The following is a 17,619-nucleotide window of genomic DNA, read 5'->3' as shown; positions in this document are numbered from 1 at the left end:
AGACTCATTGTCGTGCTACGATCTCTGGTGAGTACTGGTTCTTCAACGTCTTCGGTGTTTACCCCAACATCATGTTTAGCAGGTTTTTGTGCTCGTCTCTTCAATTCCAAATACATTGGTACGTCTTTCACCTGTGTGAGCAAAGGTATTCAATATTTCAAAGTCAATCCTTTGAAGCAACACATACCTAACTAGAGACCTAGGTCAAATTCAAATTCTCTTTTATTAATCCTTTCGGAAATTCATTGCTCGTTTTACAAATATATAAAAATGTATAACAATATAAAAGATAAACAATTTACAAAACAAGAAGAGAACCCACAAAACATGAGGTCTATGTTAAGTCAACACGAGATAAACAGAAACAGGGTGTCGGTTACTATTGAGCAAAAATCAGAATCAGTGGAGTGACTCCTCATACTGTACTTACATCCAATATAATTGCCCCGTTTTCCATTCGTGTTATTCTTGATAATTCTCTGTTTTTCTTACGCGTAAAAAATCTTTTAAACGATTTTTTGCGTGACTTTTTTTCTTGCTGCTTCAAATCACCCTCTGATTCGTTCTCCATTTTTTCAAGTTTAGGTATTATAGCTAGTAATTATGCACTGTATTAGAAATAAACGTTTCTGAACAATAGTACAATAACTGTGCCGTGTTTGTGTTGCTAGGGAACCTTTGGAATGCAAAAATGTTACATAGCTACGCGCATGCGCTATAAATATCAGCGTATGTTTTCTGGGTGACGTCTCGCGCGTCATACCACGCAACCCGGCATTGGGCGCTGTGTATCACACCACCACCCAAACAGAGTCATTAATTAACGGCTCTGCTGCCACTACCACCAATCTATGCCGGCCACACACAAACTGCGCTTGGGAATATTCTATTTTTATTGTAGGGGTGGGCCTACTCACAAAATGTGCATACTACAGTTTAAAAAATTACAAAAGAATAAAATAAATTAAGATAGTTTATTGTACCAAAGTGTAAATTTCCATAAAGTCATATTAATTATATTACGTCATAGTGTCGATAACGCTTGGGAATATTCTATTTTTATTGTAGGAGTGGGCCTATACACAAAATGTGCACACTATAACAGTTTAACAAATTACAAAAGAATAAATTTAAGATAGTTTATTGTACCAATATAAAAGTGTAAATTACCATAAAGTCATATTAATTATATTACGTCATAGTGTCGATAACTATACAACCTCATTATGCTGTGTATCTTTGTTTTGTTTTTTGTGCCTATTTATTACTCTTTGGTTATGAAAGAACAGGGGTACATCTTAGTATAATACTGGCCATCATTTCATCCGAGTATCAGAATTAATTAGCAACAACTTTAATGCTTTTACATTAATTTAGAAAATCTTTCAGTAAATTTCTCTTCAATTTATATACATTTTCATTAGAAACAACGAATATCCATAATATGTAAAAACTCTCTTTTATACAAAAGTAATAAAATTAATCCGGCCATTATTGGTTGTATTTAATTTAACACATGTTTACTGTACTGTAGGGCCTCTCCATTTACAGTCGTAATTATTTAAATTATAATTAAATTAGATTCCAATTTCTACTAGTAACATAATATACTCATAATTATTATGCCAAGGCCTTGTGCATTGTTGTATAGTTGTGCTCCATTCTCTTTGTTCATATTATATGTACATGTAGAAGTGTACAATAATTGTAAAGCTCTACACTATCAAACTGGTTTGAAAAAAAAGTGTGATGTGCCCAAATATGGTAGTAATATGACATCATCATGTCTATATATGGGCACATTACATGGTGTAGACAGAGCTTAAGTTTTTTTGGAAGATTGAAAAAAAAAATGAACTATTATAACACACCTGATCGTATTCTTGCAATTTGATTGGTTAATTATGCATCATGTGACATTTTGGAATTACCCCTACCTAACGGAAACGGATATTACATCACAAGTAACCCCATCATGAATTCCCCATAATCAATAATATGAAAATACAATTCTTGCAATTTGATTGGTTAATTACGCATCACATGACATTTGGAATTAGCCCTACCTAACAGAAAAGTATATTACATTAGTCATTAATTCCCCTAAATCAATATGAAAATAACTACAATAAGGAAAATAAATAAATATAAGCTACATACACCCCCACCCCCTAAACCTTCTAGGCCTAATATGATAGTAACTGCATAATAGATTAATTAAAGTGTCAGTGTTACCCTTACTTGATCGTGGCACTTACTTTTTAATTATACCATACTCAGGTGCGATTGAGGGCCTAGGCAATTCCAACACAATACCAGCTTTCTGCCCCAGCAAAGTGCTAATTCACAGTAGTGTTTATTTGGTCATATTTAGCATTCATTCTCACTTTAATAGATGGAATAATTCCATATCATAGTCTCGGTTGTACCAGGTAATTATCTTTCCCTGGTTGTAGGATTGCTTCTAAAACAAACAGTATAGGGACATTTGTTCCACTACACACTTCCTCTATCTAGTAGTACTTCAAGGTAACATGTTGAGCCGTGAAATGTGAAAATGATTTTCATATTTTGTAGAATTTCTTTTGCACATTTGTGGTGAAAACAGATCATTTTTACATTTAGTGCACATTAATAGTGATTATGAATTTCTACAGATTTGCACATTTGAGAGTGCCATGTTTGCACAAATGTGGTTGTCTGCACATTTGAGAGTGACATGTTTGCACAAATGTAGTTGTTTGCACAAATGTGCCTTTATGCATATTTCCCGGCTCAACATACCACCTTAAATTAATTTAGACCATTGTTTGTATATTACTTTGGTTCATTCACTTTTATTTTTGTTGTTGGTAGAATTCTTGGACGCATCACGTTCTTTCTTGCAATTGTGAACAATCTTATCAAAACTTGATAGGTAAAATAAACCAATAGTTCTGCATATTCCAATTAAAAATATCTGTGCAATTACAGAAAAAACAACATGATTTAGTATATGTATGCAATTGTATCTGGGAATGTTTTAAACTACACTTTATTAGGATAAAGCTTTGTCTACACTATCAAATTTGATGTGACAAAAAAAATGTGATGTGCCCATATATGGACATGATGATGTCATATCATTACTATATTTAAGTATCACTACACCATATTTGGGCACATATTTTGTCAAACTAGTTTAATAGCTTAAAGTTGTTTACACTATCAAAAACTATCAAACTAGTTTGACAAAAAAGTCATCCTGTATATATATGGGCACATCACATCTTTTTTTCACATAAAGTTTGACAATGTAGACAGAGCTTAACAATAAAAATATTATTCCAACCTGCTGAAAAGCTTCAAATATTGACACAACAGTGGACATGCCACAAGACATCTGCTTTAAAAGAAACCCATCCATACCAACATAGCTTAAGAAAACACCACACTGTACAAGTAGAAAAGGTGTAGAATAAATTTAATAGAATATCAAAAGGTTCTCTTAAAAAGACATACTTGGATAAAAATTGCAACCTTTTGACTAGAGGGTGAAGCGTCTGACAACCAAGGCATGTATCATGCTCTGTTTGAGACACACTTAAGCTCTGTCTACACTATCAAACTTTATGTGATGTACCCACATTTGGGCATATCACTACCATGGGCACATCACACTTTTTTGTCAAACTAGTTTGATAGTGTAGGCAGAGCTTAAAAGTGAAATGCAAAACCTCATCGACAATTCCACAAACCTGAGAATCTTTAAGAATAACTTTGGCGACGTAGTCTGGTTGAAATATTCCAGCAGTTTCAGAAATCAAATACGTTTCTTTTGGCTGTAAAAACAATAAATTACAAGAATTTAAATGCTTTCTTGAATAGATAGAATGAACATTTTTATATTAAAAGATATTGATATTTTTTATTTTTATTTCTGAGTATTTCTGTGATTTCTTTTTATTTGAAATAATATACTTTAAATTCAAATTACTTTAATATTAATAATATTCCTCTACTGTACGAATATAGTTTTAGGGACTTATGAGAAATTTGTGTTATAGATTTATCTTTTGTATAATTAATGTATTTACCTTTTCTGTATCTGAATACAGCATTGGTGTGTCAGTATCTGGAGGACAGTTCAAGGTAACATAAATATCATAAGGTTTCACCTGAAAACAAGAATATCCAATCAAATACATTAGAACTCATATTGGAACCCAAAAGTGTCCCCTAACTGGGTATCTCAGGAATAGAGGCTATCTGTAGTGTTAAAACCAATGATTTTATATAGCCGAAGGCTAGATAGCAAACTGCAATGTCATCGCAGTTTAAAATGTGATTCTTTATCTATTCTACTATTGTACAACAAAAATAGAGATAAATTATCAAATATTTTATTTTACCTCCATTTGTAGGCATTCTGCGAAGCCTCGTAGAGCAAACTTAGAAGCAGAATAGGCTGAGTAACCGTAAAGGCCCACCTGGCCTGCCTGTGATGATATCAAGACAATTCTACCACGGCGACGAGACATCATCGTGTCTAATACCGCCCTCGTTGCTTGCATTGTCCCCGTAAAATTTACATTCATCACATTCTAGGAAGGTGGAAATTACAGTAAGACTCAAAGTAAACAAGTGTCTGAACTTTGAAATAATAAGCTATTTTTTCAGGTAGTTATTGTACATTTACATGATTTGTTTTAACTAATGAAAGTCTAGGCCCTTCATGTTAAATATCATACCTTAAATTCCTCAATATCAGTATCTACAAATGCTTTACTGCACGATAAGCCAGCAGAGTTCACTAGCATGTCACAAGGACCTAATTCAGCCTCAGCCTGGAAAAAATACAAAAAGATCACATTGTTAACAAATCTTAGATTCACTTCTTCACCAAGATACAGTAATACCAAGGTACAGTAATACCAAGGTACAGTAATACCAAGATACAGTAATACCAAGATACAGTAATACCAAGGTACAGTAATACCAAGATACAGTAATACCAAGGTACAGTAATACCAAGGTACAGTAATACCAAGGTACAGTAATACCAAGATACATTAATACCAAGATACAGTAATACCAATTTGCATATCACTACCATATTTGGGCATCCACATTTTTTTTTGTTTAATATGATACTCAGATAGTGTAGATAAAGATTTACTTCTTTTGGTCCTACCTGTTTAAAAGCCTCTTGTACCTTTGAATATGGTTCTGCTACGTCTAATTGAATTGCATTTATTTTCTGTAATGAAAATATAATGTTAGAACTTTCAATGCACCCTCTTCCATCCAATCATGCATTACAGGATGGTTGAAGGATTGATTTATACATTGAATCTCAATTTAGGCTGGAATTGTTTTGGTTTGGGGAGGAAAGTGGTTTGGGAAAGGAAGGAGGAAATCTGAAGCCAACACCAAGACAACTGATCAAACTTGACATGTATCTTGTTTTGAATATAAACAGAATACCTGATTTGAACCTTCTTTTACAAATTTTTCTATTTCTTGTTTTGCTTCTAAAAGTTTTGCCTGTAAAACATAAACAAAAATTATTTTTTTCCTCTTGTGAGGAATTTCTTATCAGTTTATATATCAGTAAAATAATATCAACCTTATTTCTGAACAGAATTGTAAAGTTAAAAATTGCAATTTTCAGATTTGTGTGATTTGCAGCAGTACGTGAAGGAGTACCACCTGTGTAAAATGTCATTTACATCATGAAGTTTTGGAAAGGCATTGTGGCACAAAGTTTTGAAAACTGTGCATTTTAGTATAATAAAGACTATACCATTCGTCTGGCCATAATAGTAACACTTGCACCATTTTTCACCGCTTCAATGGCCACAGCAATTCCTATACCACTTGAGCCACCAGTGATCTGTAGTAAAAATAATAATAAAAATGTTAATTTATAGAACTAGCCTAGCCTATAGGATCTTATTTAACTATATTTTACCAACTAAATTCGAGAGGGAGATGTTTAATAAAACTCTCTTAAAAAAATATGTCAGTGATTATTTCTGGCAATTCCGGACAAATCTAGGGCAGCTTTTTTGGTCAGAGTAATTTACAATACCTACCACAACCATCACCACCTCTCATCACACGCGCGCCGCCTTTGCCCCGAGTAGTTAAACTAGAGACTTTGGTTTGGAGAGCCTAGGCCTAGATAACAAAATAGCTATTTGTAAAGACATGAAATGTTATCTTACAATAACATGAGAACCTTTAAGTTCAAATACGTTCGGCGTTGCATATGGAGCAATAAAAAAGGCCAAAACAGCTAGAGAAACAGCGCTTACAGCAACAATTTCCAACAACATTCTTGCTTGCTGAGAGTTTGATTAGATTGGGTATAAAAATTGTCACACTCTGGCAATTACAGCTTACCTAGAGAGGGCGCCCTGGGTCACGAGAGGGAGATTTCTAGTTAGTGAAAAAGAGTTACGCTAAAAATCGCTATGGTAAACGCATTTAAATATGTTTTTCAATAAACTTTTTAAGTTATTAATAAATGCAATATATTTTATTTATATATTCAGACACAATTTTGTTCATTTTTATTGTAAATACAACGAGAGACTTGATTAAAATAGGCTGCGTGTAGGCAAATGTGAGCGGTGAGCAACCTTCTCACTCCCCTACCTCGCACTCAAAACGAATCGCTGCTGGGGATACCAGCGGTACCGCACCTCATAATGTTCAACCTTTGGCCTAGGTTATTGGGACAATAACGTTCAGCAGAGAAAACTAAGTTATGTTTGCTTGACAGAATGCAATAATAGATCTCATAATCTTGCAGATTTGCATGATTCATCGGCTAAAAATAAATCTATTCTTTATTAGAATTTAATAATTTACAGACTAACTAATATAATAAATAATGCAATAATTTTTCTCCTCATATTTTCATATTCATCATTTATTAATATTATTAGGCACCAACTCAACCCCCTGAAGATCAAGAGAAACTGCTTGATGATGCTATGAAAGAGGTGAAAAAGCAATCTTTTCAGATGAAGAGATGCCTGGTATGTTGAAACTACTAAAGAAGTACATCCAATTCTTGACTACAAACATTGCAAACAAAGTTGATGAAAACCATCATGAGATTTTACTAAAATATTTTCCAAGCCTGGAAAGCCATGTTAAATTTGGCTTTCACCAAAAGGTCATGGAAAGAAACATAAACACCATCCCATTTTAAATAATCATTTTTTTCTGTGATATTTTAACCTGTTGTGAACAATAATCATGGAATTTTAAGGAATGGTAATTTTTGTTTATTACAATTTCCATGTTTTATTTTTTCCACAGGATAAGGCGAAACTGATGGACGGTTTGAAGCATGCATCTAACATGCTTGGTGAACTCCGTACATCTATGCTTTCACCTAAGTGTTACTATGAACTTTGTATCCTTTCACCCACCACAAATTTGTGTAGCTGGTCTTGAATTAGCATAAAGCTTGGTTCCCACTAGTGACGGAACGTAACTTAATCAAGCAACGTAAGCAAATGCCCTTCCAATAATTGTGTCTGCGTGAAATCAAACCTGCGATGTTTCTTCGGTTCTCACTTGTGATTACGCAATACAACACTTAGCGTCGCTCCGTTGCGTTCTAGTGGGAACCACGCTTAGCTAGTAGTAAATGATATAGAAATACTGTATGCTGGTTTAAACACAGAGAAAAAAAACCTCACTATTTATACTCATGTACTGTACTTCACTCTGATCATTAATTTCTAAAGTAATTATATAAAATTATTCTTAATAAAAGTCCTTAACTGATTAATGTCAGATATGAGTGTGTGCGATGAACTTCGCTACCTCGAACAGTATCTATTGGATGAATTTACCAAAGGTCATAAAATGACCGATTTATATGAGTTGGTTCAGTATGCTGGTAACATTGTACCAAGATTGTAAGTTTTCTTATATAGCAATATTTTACTAATACATCATGTCCATATATTGGCACATCACATTTTTTTGTCACATAAAGTTTGATACTGTAGACAGAGCTATTTCAATATTGTGGATCCACTGACTCTATTCATTGTTCTACTGATTATGTTTTTTTAAATTAGTTTTTATTTATCTCCATAGGTACCTTCTAATTACCGTTGGTATTGTTTATATCAAGTCTAGTAGCACATCTAAGAAAGACATCTTGAAGGACTTGGTAGAGATGTGCCGTGGTGTCCAGCATCCACTGCGCGGCCTCTTTCTCCGCAACTACCTTCTCCAAGGAACTCGAAACACATTGCCTGATTGTAATGAAGAAGGGTAAGAAACTAGTAATACATTTAGTAACATATCTACTTGATTCTTGGTACTGTATCAAAATTACAGTATGATAGGCAAATTCTGTGATACAGTGACACATAATGTACCATATGTTATGCCTGTTTCATAGGCCATTTTTTACAAAATAAATGTTTAAATTTCTTTTGAGCAGAGAGGAAGGCTCTGGTAGTATCAACGACGCCATGGACTTTATTCTGCTGAACTTTTCAGAGATGAACAAGCTGTGGGTTCGAATGCAGCACCAAGGACATACGAGAGAACGAGAAAAGCGAGAGAAAGAACGAATGGAGCTGCGTATCCTTGTCGGTACCAACTTAGTGCGGTTGAGTCAACTTGAATGTGTTGATGTAGAGAAGTACAAAAAGGTATGTCTTCAGAAATATATTTATTTTTGTATCCTAAAGCTCTGTGTAGACAATCAAATTAGTTTAACAAATTTGGTGTGATGTGCCCAAATATGGTAGTGATAATTATTATATAATTATTATCATGTCCATGCACATAACAATTTTTTGTCACATAAAGTTTAATAGTGTAGACAGAGCTTTAACAAACACAACAATTTCTTTTACTTCTTGTACATGCTATTTAGAATGAAAATGCATTACTTTCATTTTGGATCAATTCTATAGATTCAGACACTGTTTTGTTCGTATTCAAACAGTGAATGTATGTTTAACAGTGGTAAACTAACTTAAAACTTTTTTTTTCCCAGCGAGTTTTGCCAGAAGTGTTAGAACAGGTAGTTAGTTGCAAAGACTACATTGCGCAGGAGTACCTTATGGAATGCATTATACAGGTAAATAATAAATAAATTTTGCAATAATTAATTAAGAAATGAATTGCTTAGTACTTGGTAACTGATTACAGCATTTGATGCAGGCTCATTTAATCAAAATATTTATGTGGTGCAAATTAATTTTTACAGGTATTCCCAGATGAATTCCATCTGCAGACGCTGAACAGTTTTCTGAAGGCGTGTGCTGAGCTCAACACAGATGTCAATGTCAAGAACATTATCATAGCTCTTATTGATAGGTTAGTATTATGTTTTTATGTTTGTCAACATTAAAAAGGGAATATTAAATATTTTGTGTTCGTTACTTGGGCACAAATCTGCAGCCTGGTTATTTCTGATATTGTATTAAGAAATGGATGTATCACTCTAGTCAGTCAGAATCTCTGCTTTATTTAGTAGCATTTCTAATGAAATTACTTTAAATTTATGTGCCCAATCTTCAATTATAAATTATAATGAAATTTCTATTTTAATACAACAGACTGGCGTTGTTTGCTTCGCGCGATGACAGTTCAGGTATCCCATCAGACCTCAAGCTATTTGACATCTTTTCTGAGCAGGTAGCAGCTGTTGTCAAGGTAAACAAATGGATTTCTCACTATAAACAAATATAAACAAAACGAATATGACATGACAATGGAATGTGACATATATACAGTCAAACTGATTGTGAAGATTTAAACTTATAGCACATTATTAATTTGTGATAAATTTGAAAGGAAAAAATGACCAATTATTATTACATTGCTTGTCTGTCCATTTCAACTACCTCATGGAGATCTGCACAACTATCCATTTCAATATCTCTGTGTCTTGACAAATTTCAGGACCCCTCTGGATGTTATCACACCCTTTCTTTTTCTGTCGTTAATAGGCTCGTGAGGATATGGCTGTTGAAGATGTAGTGGCTCTTCAGGTGTCCTTGATTAACCTAGCTCTCAAGTGCTATCCAGATCGAGTTGACTACATCGATAAAGTACTCAAGAACACAAGTGACATCTTCCAGAAACTCTCTGTTGAAAAGTATGTATTTTTAAAGCTATGTCTACACTATCAAACTTTGTGTGACACCAAAATTTGATGTGCCCATACATAGACATGATGATGTCATATCACTACCATATTTGGGTATATCACTATCATATTTAGACACATCACACTTTGTCAAAATAGTTTGATAGTGTAGACAGAGCTTTATAATCCTTTTTATTCATGTTAGTGACACTGTAGCTTAGTAGTTGACATGCTTGTTTACCAATCCAAGTGTCCCTGGTTCAAATCCTTCCACAGTTCCAAGATTTTTGAAAAGCGGTAAGCGGTAATGGTAAGCGGAAAAATGTGTAGCTTGTCCCCCTTGTCGCACAGAATTTGTGAGCGGTGTGGTGGAAAGTAGGTGCTTGTAGGCCTCAAGGCTAGGTGCATGTTGCTGGCCTGGACTGTGTAGATGGTCATAAGAAATAACATAGATTTAATTTTTTCCGTTTTCCTCTTTACGTTACCGCTCATCTATGTAAATTGGCCGTTAGACAGCATGGGTTTCCCATCCAATAATTGATGAGTCATATTTGCTGTTTGGTATATATATATATATTAAAATTAACTGTACTTGGATAGTAAAAGTAACTAATTTGTACTTGAAGGTTGAAGATGAACTCGCCAGTGTGTAAGGAGCTCACTCGTATGTTGAAGATCCCGATTGACACCTACAACAATATTCTCACTGTCTTGGAGCTCAAGTCATACGGTGGACTCTTTGATTTCCTCGACTATGAACCTCGTAAAGCTATCAGTAGCTATATCGTCAACAATGCTTTGGATCATAACACGTTAGTGCCGAGCCAAGAAGCGGTTGATGGTATTCTGGGATTGGTGTCAAGTCTTGTGAAAGATCAGGATGATCAACCAGATGAACCGGTAAAACATCATTCTTTTAAAAGATTTGGTTGAAATAAAGACGGGATTTGCACCAATTGTTTCTTTTACATAATGTCAATAGTGTGTGTTTTTTGTTTGTTCAAAAACAGCTAAAGTATAGCTTTGACACACCATTGTTGTATGGCAGAAAATGTTTGTTTCATGAATATCAAATTGGTGTATAGAACCTAGACTATGTCACTCAATACCAACTGTATCTCTCTCTTCTCATCTTAATTTGCAGCGCATTTAGAGCTTGCTTTCATGTGCTATATAAGAATGAACTATTATTATTATCTGATTGACATTTATCGATTTACAAATGTTACTGCTAATTATGGTTTTTTTATATCCCATATATGGAGTGACAATGAGACCCTTATCCAACAACTCTTCATTTGTGAATATTTATTACAAGTTAATTATATTACTACTTATCTAATCATTATTATCTTGTCTTCCTAGGATGATCCAGAAGATTTTGCGGAGGAACAGGGCATGATGGGAAGGTTTATTAATTTACTAAATGCAGACAATCCTGACCAGCAATACTTGGTATGCAACAGAGAAAAGAGATATTACATTCAATTTCTGTAATCCATTCAGATTGGGGTTGAATGGAACTGGTGTTCAGAATAGAGGGATTGTTTTGTAGAAACAATAAATGCTTGGAAAATATAAATATTTAGATTTGTGTAAAAGTAACAGATATTGTGGTACTAATTAATTCATAAATCATTTGTAATTCAATTCAATTTCTTTTTTATTTCGGAAATATCATCCATATTAATAGCTTATAAACAAAAAAAGAAAAATCGTAAACTCTAAACTTAAGTATATAGAATGCTTCTCCATCTACAATACATTTTGGAGTTATGGAGCATATGTTACCACTATTCAACATACGTTGCATGAAACCATAGATAGATTTTCGCATGTACTCATGTTTTTTCTTTTGTTGCAGATTTTGAATGCTGCTCGGAAGCATTTTGGCAGTGGAGGTAACCAACGCATCAAGTACACTTTGCCACCCCTTGTGTTCTCCAGTTTCAGGCTAGCAGTGCTCTACAAAGACATGGCAGAGGAGGTAAGTCTGTAACACATTTTTCCTCTTTCATAGCATATTCATTGTTTACTATAAATGTTGCCTAAAAGTGTTGTTTAATAGCACACTCTAGAGTTTGATAAATATTATTAATAAATTATATTTAAAAAAAATGTTTATAGCTCCCTCTCTTGTTTGGTTATGCTTCCCTAATTTCTCCTGATATTTCACTTTAATGTCTTGCCTCTTATGAAATATGATTGTTGTTTAAAAGCACCCTCTATAGTTTGATGTACTTTTTACATTTTTATAGCTCCCTCTCTTGTTTGGCTATGCTTTCATAAATGTTCTCAATGACCTCTGGCATAGTAAGGTAAAGTCTAGCCATATTGGAGGCTTCATTTTATTTTATATTCTGTTTCCTTGTAGGATGACAAATGGGAGAAGAAATGTCAGAAGATATTTGTGTTCTGTCATCAAACAATCAGTGCATTAATCAAAGCTGAACTGGCTGAGCTACCACTGCGTCTGTTCCTGCAGGGCGCCCTCACAGCTGGTGAAATAGGATTTGAAAATCACGAAGGGGTTGCTTATGAATTCATGTCGCAGGTAATATATTAGACCAGAGGGGCATTTTAGCAAAGGGTGACCATTAGAGGACATGACCTTAGTCAGACAATTGGAATTTAAGGAGGGATATCTTAAGGCAGAAAACCCAATATAGAAAAAATAAAATGTTAATTTCAGATGCCATACAGATTGCTTTCTATTTTACTATTATTAAATAAAAACTTTTTGTGATTATTTTATAAAAAGGCATTTTCGCTGTATGAAGACGAAATAAGTGACTCCAAAGCACAACTTGCCGCCATTACTCTTATAATTTCAACATTTGAGCGTATGAGCTGTTTCGGACAAGAGAACCATGAACCGCTCCGGACAAATTGCGCCCTCGCTGCTTCAAAGCTTCTGAAGAAACCAGATCAGTGTCGTGGAGTTGGTATATGCTCACATTTATTCTGGTCGGGAAGAACAACTGAAAATGAAGGTGCTGAGGTGAGTTCAGAAACCATATATGTAAAGAATGATCTTGTATTGTTCTGAAAGCTTCAATATCATGTAATGTTGTACTATACTATTGTACATGTATTTTTTATTTCACCTTATTTATAGAGGGTGATCCTAAACAGTATGCTGACAGTCAAGGGGCCCTCTTGATGAGTTATGATAAATGTCTGTGTGTGACAGTGGCTGTGTCTATACTAGTACTTTAAAGTGCACATGTACCAGATGTGTACACTAGTCCTTATCCGAGAAGACTCGTACCATCAGAACCATGGAGCGAGTAAGGCTCGAACCCTTGCCGATGTTAATATGGCATTGTTTTACGTTTCCACTGTCTTAACCATTTGGCCACTCACTCGTTTCTTTCAGCTTCAAGATGGTAAACGTGTTGCAGAATGCCTAAAGAAGTCTTTACGTATTGCCAATCAATGTATGGATAATACCGTACAAGTACAGTTATTTGTTGAGATACTCAACCGTTATATATACTTCTATGAAAAAGGTTGTGAACAGGTTAGTATATTGACTGGCTCTCCATAAAAACATTAGGATTTTATATAATTCATGCTGAAATAGCAGATATATTTTGCGGTTGATGGTAATGGATAGGCTCTTTTCTGATCACATTCTATCCTAAAATAAATAAGTACCTTATTCATTTTACCTTGTTTTCAATTCTTTCTAGATAAATGTTCAACTTTTAAATCAGCTGATTGAGAAGATTAGAGAAGATTTGCCAAACTTGGAGGAAAACGAGGAAACGGAACAGATTAACAAACATCTACAGACAACATTAGAACACATTAGAACACAACAAGATACACAAAACGATGATGGGCCTCTGTATGAAGGAGTTGTACTTTAAAGCAATGTTTAGTCTTCTCTCATATATGAAAAAGGGCAACATGGTCTTCTTGAATAGGCTGCCTCTCTTATATATAAAAGGGCAACTCAGTCTGTTACCATCCAAAAGGGCAACACAGGTCTTATTCATTCAAAAAGGCAACACAGGTATTATTCATTCAAAAGGGCAACATTTACAATAGGCTGCCTCTCTTATATATAAGGGCAACTCAGTCTGTTACCATCCAAAAGGGCAACATAGGTTTTTCTTATTCAAAAGGGCTATATTTACAATAGGCCTCTCTCATAAAGGGCAACTCAGTCTGTTACCATTTAAAAGGACAACACAGGTTTCTCTCATTTAGAAGAGCAACATTTAGGCCTGTCATATATAAAAGTAATATTTGGACCTCTTGCATATAATACAGTTGCATATAAAATGAAACAAATTCAAAATATTTTTTAATTGGTTGGTGTAAATTGGATGTTCTATGCCTCTTTGAAGTTAATCATTCCTTTGTGTCCCATGTTGTAGAAAATGAAGTATAGATGGTATAGTATTCAATATTAGATGTATTTTTACATGTGGTATCATACAATGAAACAATTGTATAGTTTTAGAGTCGTTAAATCAAGTCCTTCTCTGGTAGAAGGTAAATTTAGTATGATCATAGAAAAATGAGTATCAGTCGTGTAGGCTAGGGGTGTACAGGATATGTCAAAGTTCAATTTACTGTATTGATTGTTTTGAATGACAGAATTGAAATCAAAGTGAGGTTATTATTTACAAAAGTGATGTACATAAAAACAATCTTTATGGTAACTATTGTGAGCATTGATGACGTCTATCACACATTTTAGCTACATCTACCTAAAGTACACCCCACTTATTTCTATATGGTACAATAATTCCTTATCTGTCAGAAAGTGTAATCACTGTATGATTAATATTATTGTGTAATTAATTGATCTGTCTCTAAATAAGGACCACATTCACAGAGATGGTCACTTTTTGGAGGAGTAATACAATCCTAGGTTATGGCAGATGAAAGTGAAAATGGTAAATTAATTTGTTTTGTGAGCTATAGTATTGCCACATAAATTGTTTTGCACATCTATTATTTTGTATAATATGAAATTCCATATCAAATATAAACTATATATATGAATAACATGACGTTTTTGATTTTTGTATGTAAATAATGTAATCTGTGGTTATAGAGACTAGTATGACATGAGAATAGTCAATTAAAACAAGGATAGATAGCTTTGGTTAAAATGAATAAAGATTGGCAAAGAATAGGGCAGAAATGAATAAGCAAATGGATACTTCGATTTTGAAAATTTATTCAAATAAACATGTCATTCTTTTAATTGAACTAATTGCCATTTACTTGTAGGCTAGTTTGCACAGCAATAGTTAATCAGTGTTAATTACTAAACTGGAAATATTAACTCTTTAAACTCTACAACCCTACTGTAATATAAACCTCTTTCAATTTAAGCCCATGTTAGTTCTTTTTGGAGATTTTACAGTAAATGTTTGACATTTAAGAAACAACTATGGATAAAAACCTTTTCGCATACAGTTTGGTTATTCATACATACTGAACAACTATTTCTTTATTCATCCTGAACCACTATGTTTTTTGTTTTTTTAAATGGTCGTTGTTTTATTTACCCAGTCTTCAAGCTATAAAAGGTCACATAAACCTTTTGTAGCTTGTATTCATACACAGTCAAACAAGCTATATATACAATGTTTTAATTCCATATTCTAATAATCCTATGATGATCGTTCACCCTTTCCTTCTAGTAGGGCTTTCTCTTCGGCTTCTAATTCATTCCACCTGGCCTGCTCGTCTGCTATTCGCTTATTACGTTTGGCAAAGAATGATGGATACCTAGCCTTTTCCGTTGGGTGCCACAAATTCATTGCCTGAAAAATAATAAGTATATATAGTTTTGTTATTATTTATTTATATTGGGTGACCCCTGGGTCTTCCAGAGGGCCCAGTTATGATCAGTGGCTGTGAGTGAACTAGTACACCCCTACTCGTCTCGAAAGATTTATTAGGTTCTTTAAAGTGCACATGAGCATTGGATCTATGGTTGATGTTTGACACGTTTGTTGCAGATAATCTACCAACACAAGACCTGATACAAGTAATGTACCACACCGCCTCTCTCCACCTAGTAATGTAATTGAGTGATCTAAATTGTTTGGTAAAGTACTGTTGGTAGTCTTACCCAATCTGGCGGTGGGATTTTCCTCTCATATCTTGTACCACCAGGTGAATCAATGACTATAATATAAATAATAAAAAATAGAAATAAAACAAAATTTTAGATGTGCTACAGTAGAATCTCTAGTATACTGACACTTTTGGACCCAATAAACTATATTCCTGCTAATTTGTTTCACATAACAGAAAAATGTCCCTTTGCTGCTGTAGTGTGTCGTAAAGGCGGAATTTCTTTTGTATTTGGTAATTTTTTTAAACTATGCCAGGACTGCTTAAAGCACCTTGTTTGGTCCTAGCATTGATCTCATCCAGTGCCCATCTTAACCAGAGGAGGTCTGAGGCAGGTAGGGCTGCATAAGAGTCAGCGGTGCTGATTTCAAATGCCTAACTGGACCCCAGCTCTATATATAAAGCACCCGATATTCCCAGATGGTCTCCCATCCAAGCTATAATATTCAAATTGAGTGGTAAGTGGTGCTGTTGATGTAGTTTAGAAAATGTGATATGACATTGATGATGTTAGTAAATCATTTTGATGATTTTCCATACATATATATGGTTGTGGATGCTGCTTTTCCCAGAATTCTTCTTCTCCTGCCTTTAATAATGTCTGAGCTTTTTGTAAATTCTTTTCATCTTTATGTTCATCGAATCTTGCACGTAAAAGTGTTGCTTCATAACGGAAAGTTGACCTAAAAACAAAATGCGAACAAAATATGAGCTGCTGTTACTCTTTTAGTAATACACCTACTACAGTATAGTAGTAGGATACCTACTACAGTACCTACCTAGTAGAGGCCTAGTACGCCTAGTACTTACTACCCTACTAGCTAGGCTTATATTACTATTAGTTTAAAAAGACAAATTAGCCTAAATTATATTTAACTGATCATGTTGCGAAAACAAAAAAATCAATTAAATTCAAATAATAATAATTAAATTAGATTAAATTAAGATTCAGAAGTGGATAATTAATGAATAATTAAATATTTTTAAATAACAAGAATAAAATATATTAATTATTATTATATAGGCCTAGGCCTAGTAGCTAGTAAGTAGGGCTTAGGTATCCTGCTATTTAGTAGGCCTAGCTAAAGACTTATAGGGCCTAGGCCTAGTCTAGTAGTACTAGCTAGCTAGACCGGGCTGCACCGACCGGCGGCCTAAACTAGCTAGCCTATCTAAATAAAGGTTAAGCCTAGCTTATAATTTCAGATTAATGACAATGTCGTCATTTTAGTACGCCCAAACAAAAATTATTAGATGAGTACCTGTCTCCTATCCATGATTCTAAATGCCTATAAGACTTTTTGTAAAGCCGAAGTACTTTTTGAGAGTGACTTAGAAGTTCGAATCCCGATCGGAACGACATTTTTCGTCCATTAAAAAAAATTATTAAC

General features: G+C 34.1%; 3 protein-coding genes across 4 annotated transcripts; 1 reads left to right on the top strand and 2 right to left on the bottom strand.

The window, feature by feature from the left end:
- Window positions 1-1,125: 1,125 nt before the first annotated feature.
- LOC144850047 (3-dehydrosphinganine reductase-like) lies at window positions 1,126-6,337 on the bottom strand. The gene is made up of 10 exons (XM_078707222.1): window positions 6,210-6,337; window positions 5,786-5,875; window positions 5,467-5,526; window positions 5,174-5,239; window positions 4,731-4,826; window positions 4,392-4,583; window positions 4,077-4,157; window positions 3,738-3,821; window positions 3,332-3,433; window positions 1,126-2,959 (listed from the first exon to the last, which is right to left on the bottom strand). Exons 1-10 carry the CDS (start codon window positions 6,318-6,320, stop codon window positions 2,828-2,830), a joined length of 1,014 nt encoding a protein of 337 aa, XP_078563348.1. The 5' UTR covers window positions 6,321-6,337; the 3' UTR covers window positions 1,126-2,827.
- A 61-nt stretch (window positions 6,338-6,398) lies between these two features.
- On the top strand, window positions 6,399-15,722 carry LOC144850044 (vacuolar protein sorting-associated protein 35-like). 2 transcript variants are annotated; one of them, XR_013614040.1, is made up of 18 exons: window positions 6,399-6,461; window positions 6,936-7,028; window positions 7,315-7,411; window positions 7,799-7,922; window positions 8,107-8,286; window positions 8,459-8,672; window positions 9,023-9,106; window positions 9,236-9,345; window positions 9,588-9,684; window positions 9,981-10,129; window positions 10,747-11,020; window positions 11,486-11,575; window positions 11,985-12,107; window positions 12,495-12,674; window positions 12,882-13,121; window positions 13,500-13,643; window positions 13,816-14,047; window positions 14,150-15,722. XR_013614040.1 is itself a non-coding variant. In XM_078707218.1 (17 exons), exons 1-17 carry the CDS (start codon window positions 6,459-6,461, stop codon window positions 13,993-13,995), a joined length of 2,382 nt encoding a protein of 793 aa, XP_078563344.1. In that variant the 5' UTR covers window positions 6,399-6,458; the 3' UTR covers window positions 13,996-15,722. The 2 variants fall into 2 exon arrangements, 1 of the variants encoding a protein (XP_078563344.1); XM_078707218.1 differs by having other exon boundaries at window positions 13,816-15,722.
- Window positions 15,642-17,617, bottom strand: LOC144850052 (NADH dehydrogenase [ubiquinone] 1 beta subcomplex subunit 9-like). Its single transcript, XM_078707227.1, has 4 exons — window positions 17,491-17,617; window positions 16,769-16,911; window positions 16,224-16,279; window positions 15,642-15,912 (listed from the first exon to the last, which is right to left on the bottom strand). Exons 1-4 carry the CDS (start codon window positions 17,589-17,591, stop codon window positions 15,760-15,762), a joined length of 453 nt encoding a protein of 150 aa, XP_078563353.1. The 5' UTR covers window positions 17,592-17,617; the 3' UTR covers window positions 15,642-15,759.
- Between the last annotated feature and the right edge of the window lie 2 nt (window positions 17,618-17,619).

This window comes from Antedon bifida, chromosome 8 (assembly GCF_963402885.1).
Source record: "Antedon bifida chromosome 8, ecAntBifi1.1, whole genome shotgun sequence".
Lineage (NCBI taxonomy): Eukaryota > Metazoa > Echinodermata > Crinoidea > Comatulida > Antedonidae > Antedon > Antedon bifida.
Note: the sequence above shows the minus strand (reverse complement) of the source record. Positions and strands in the feature narration are given on the sequence as shown.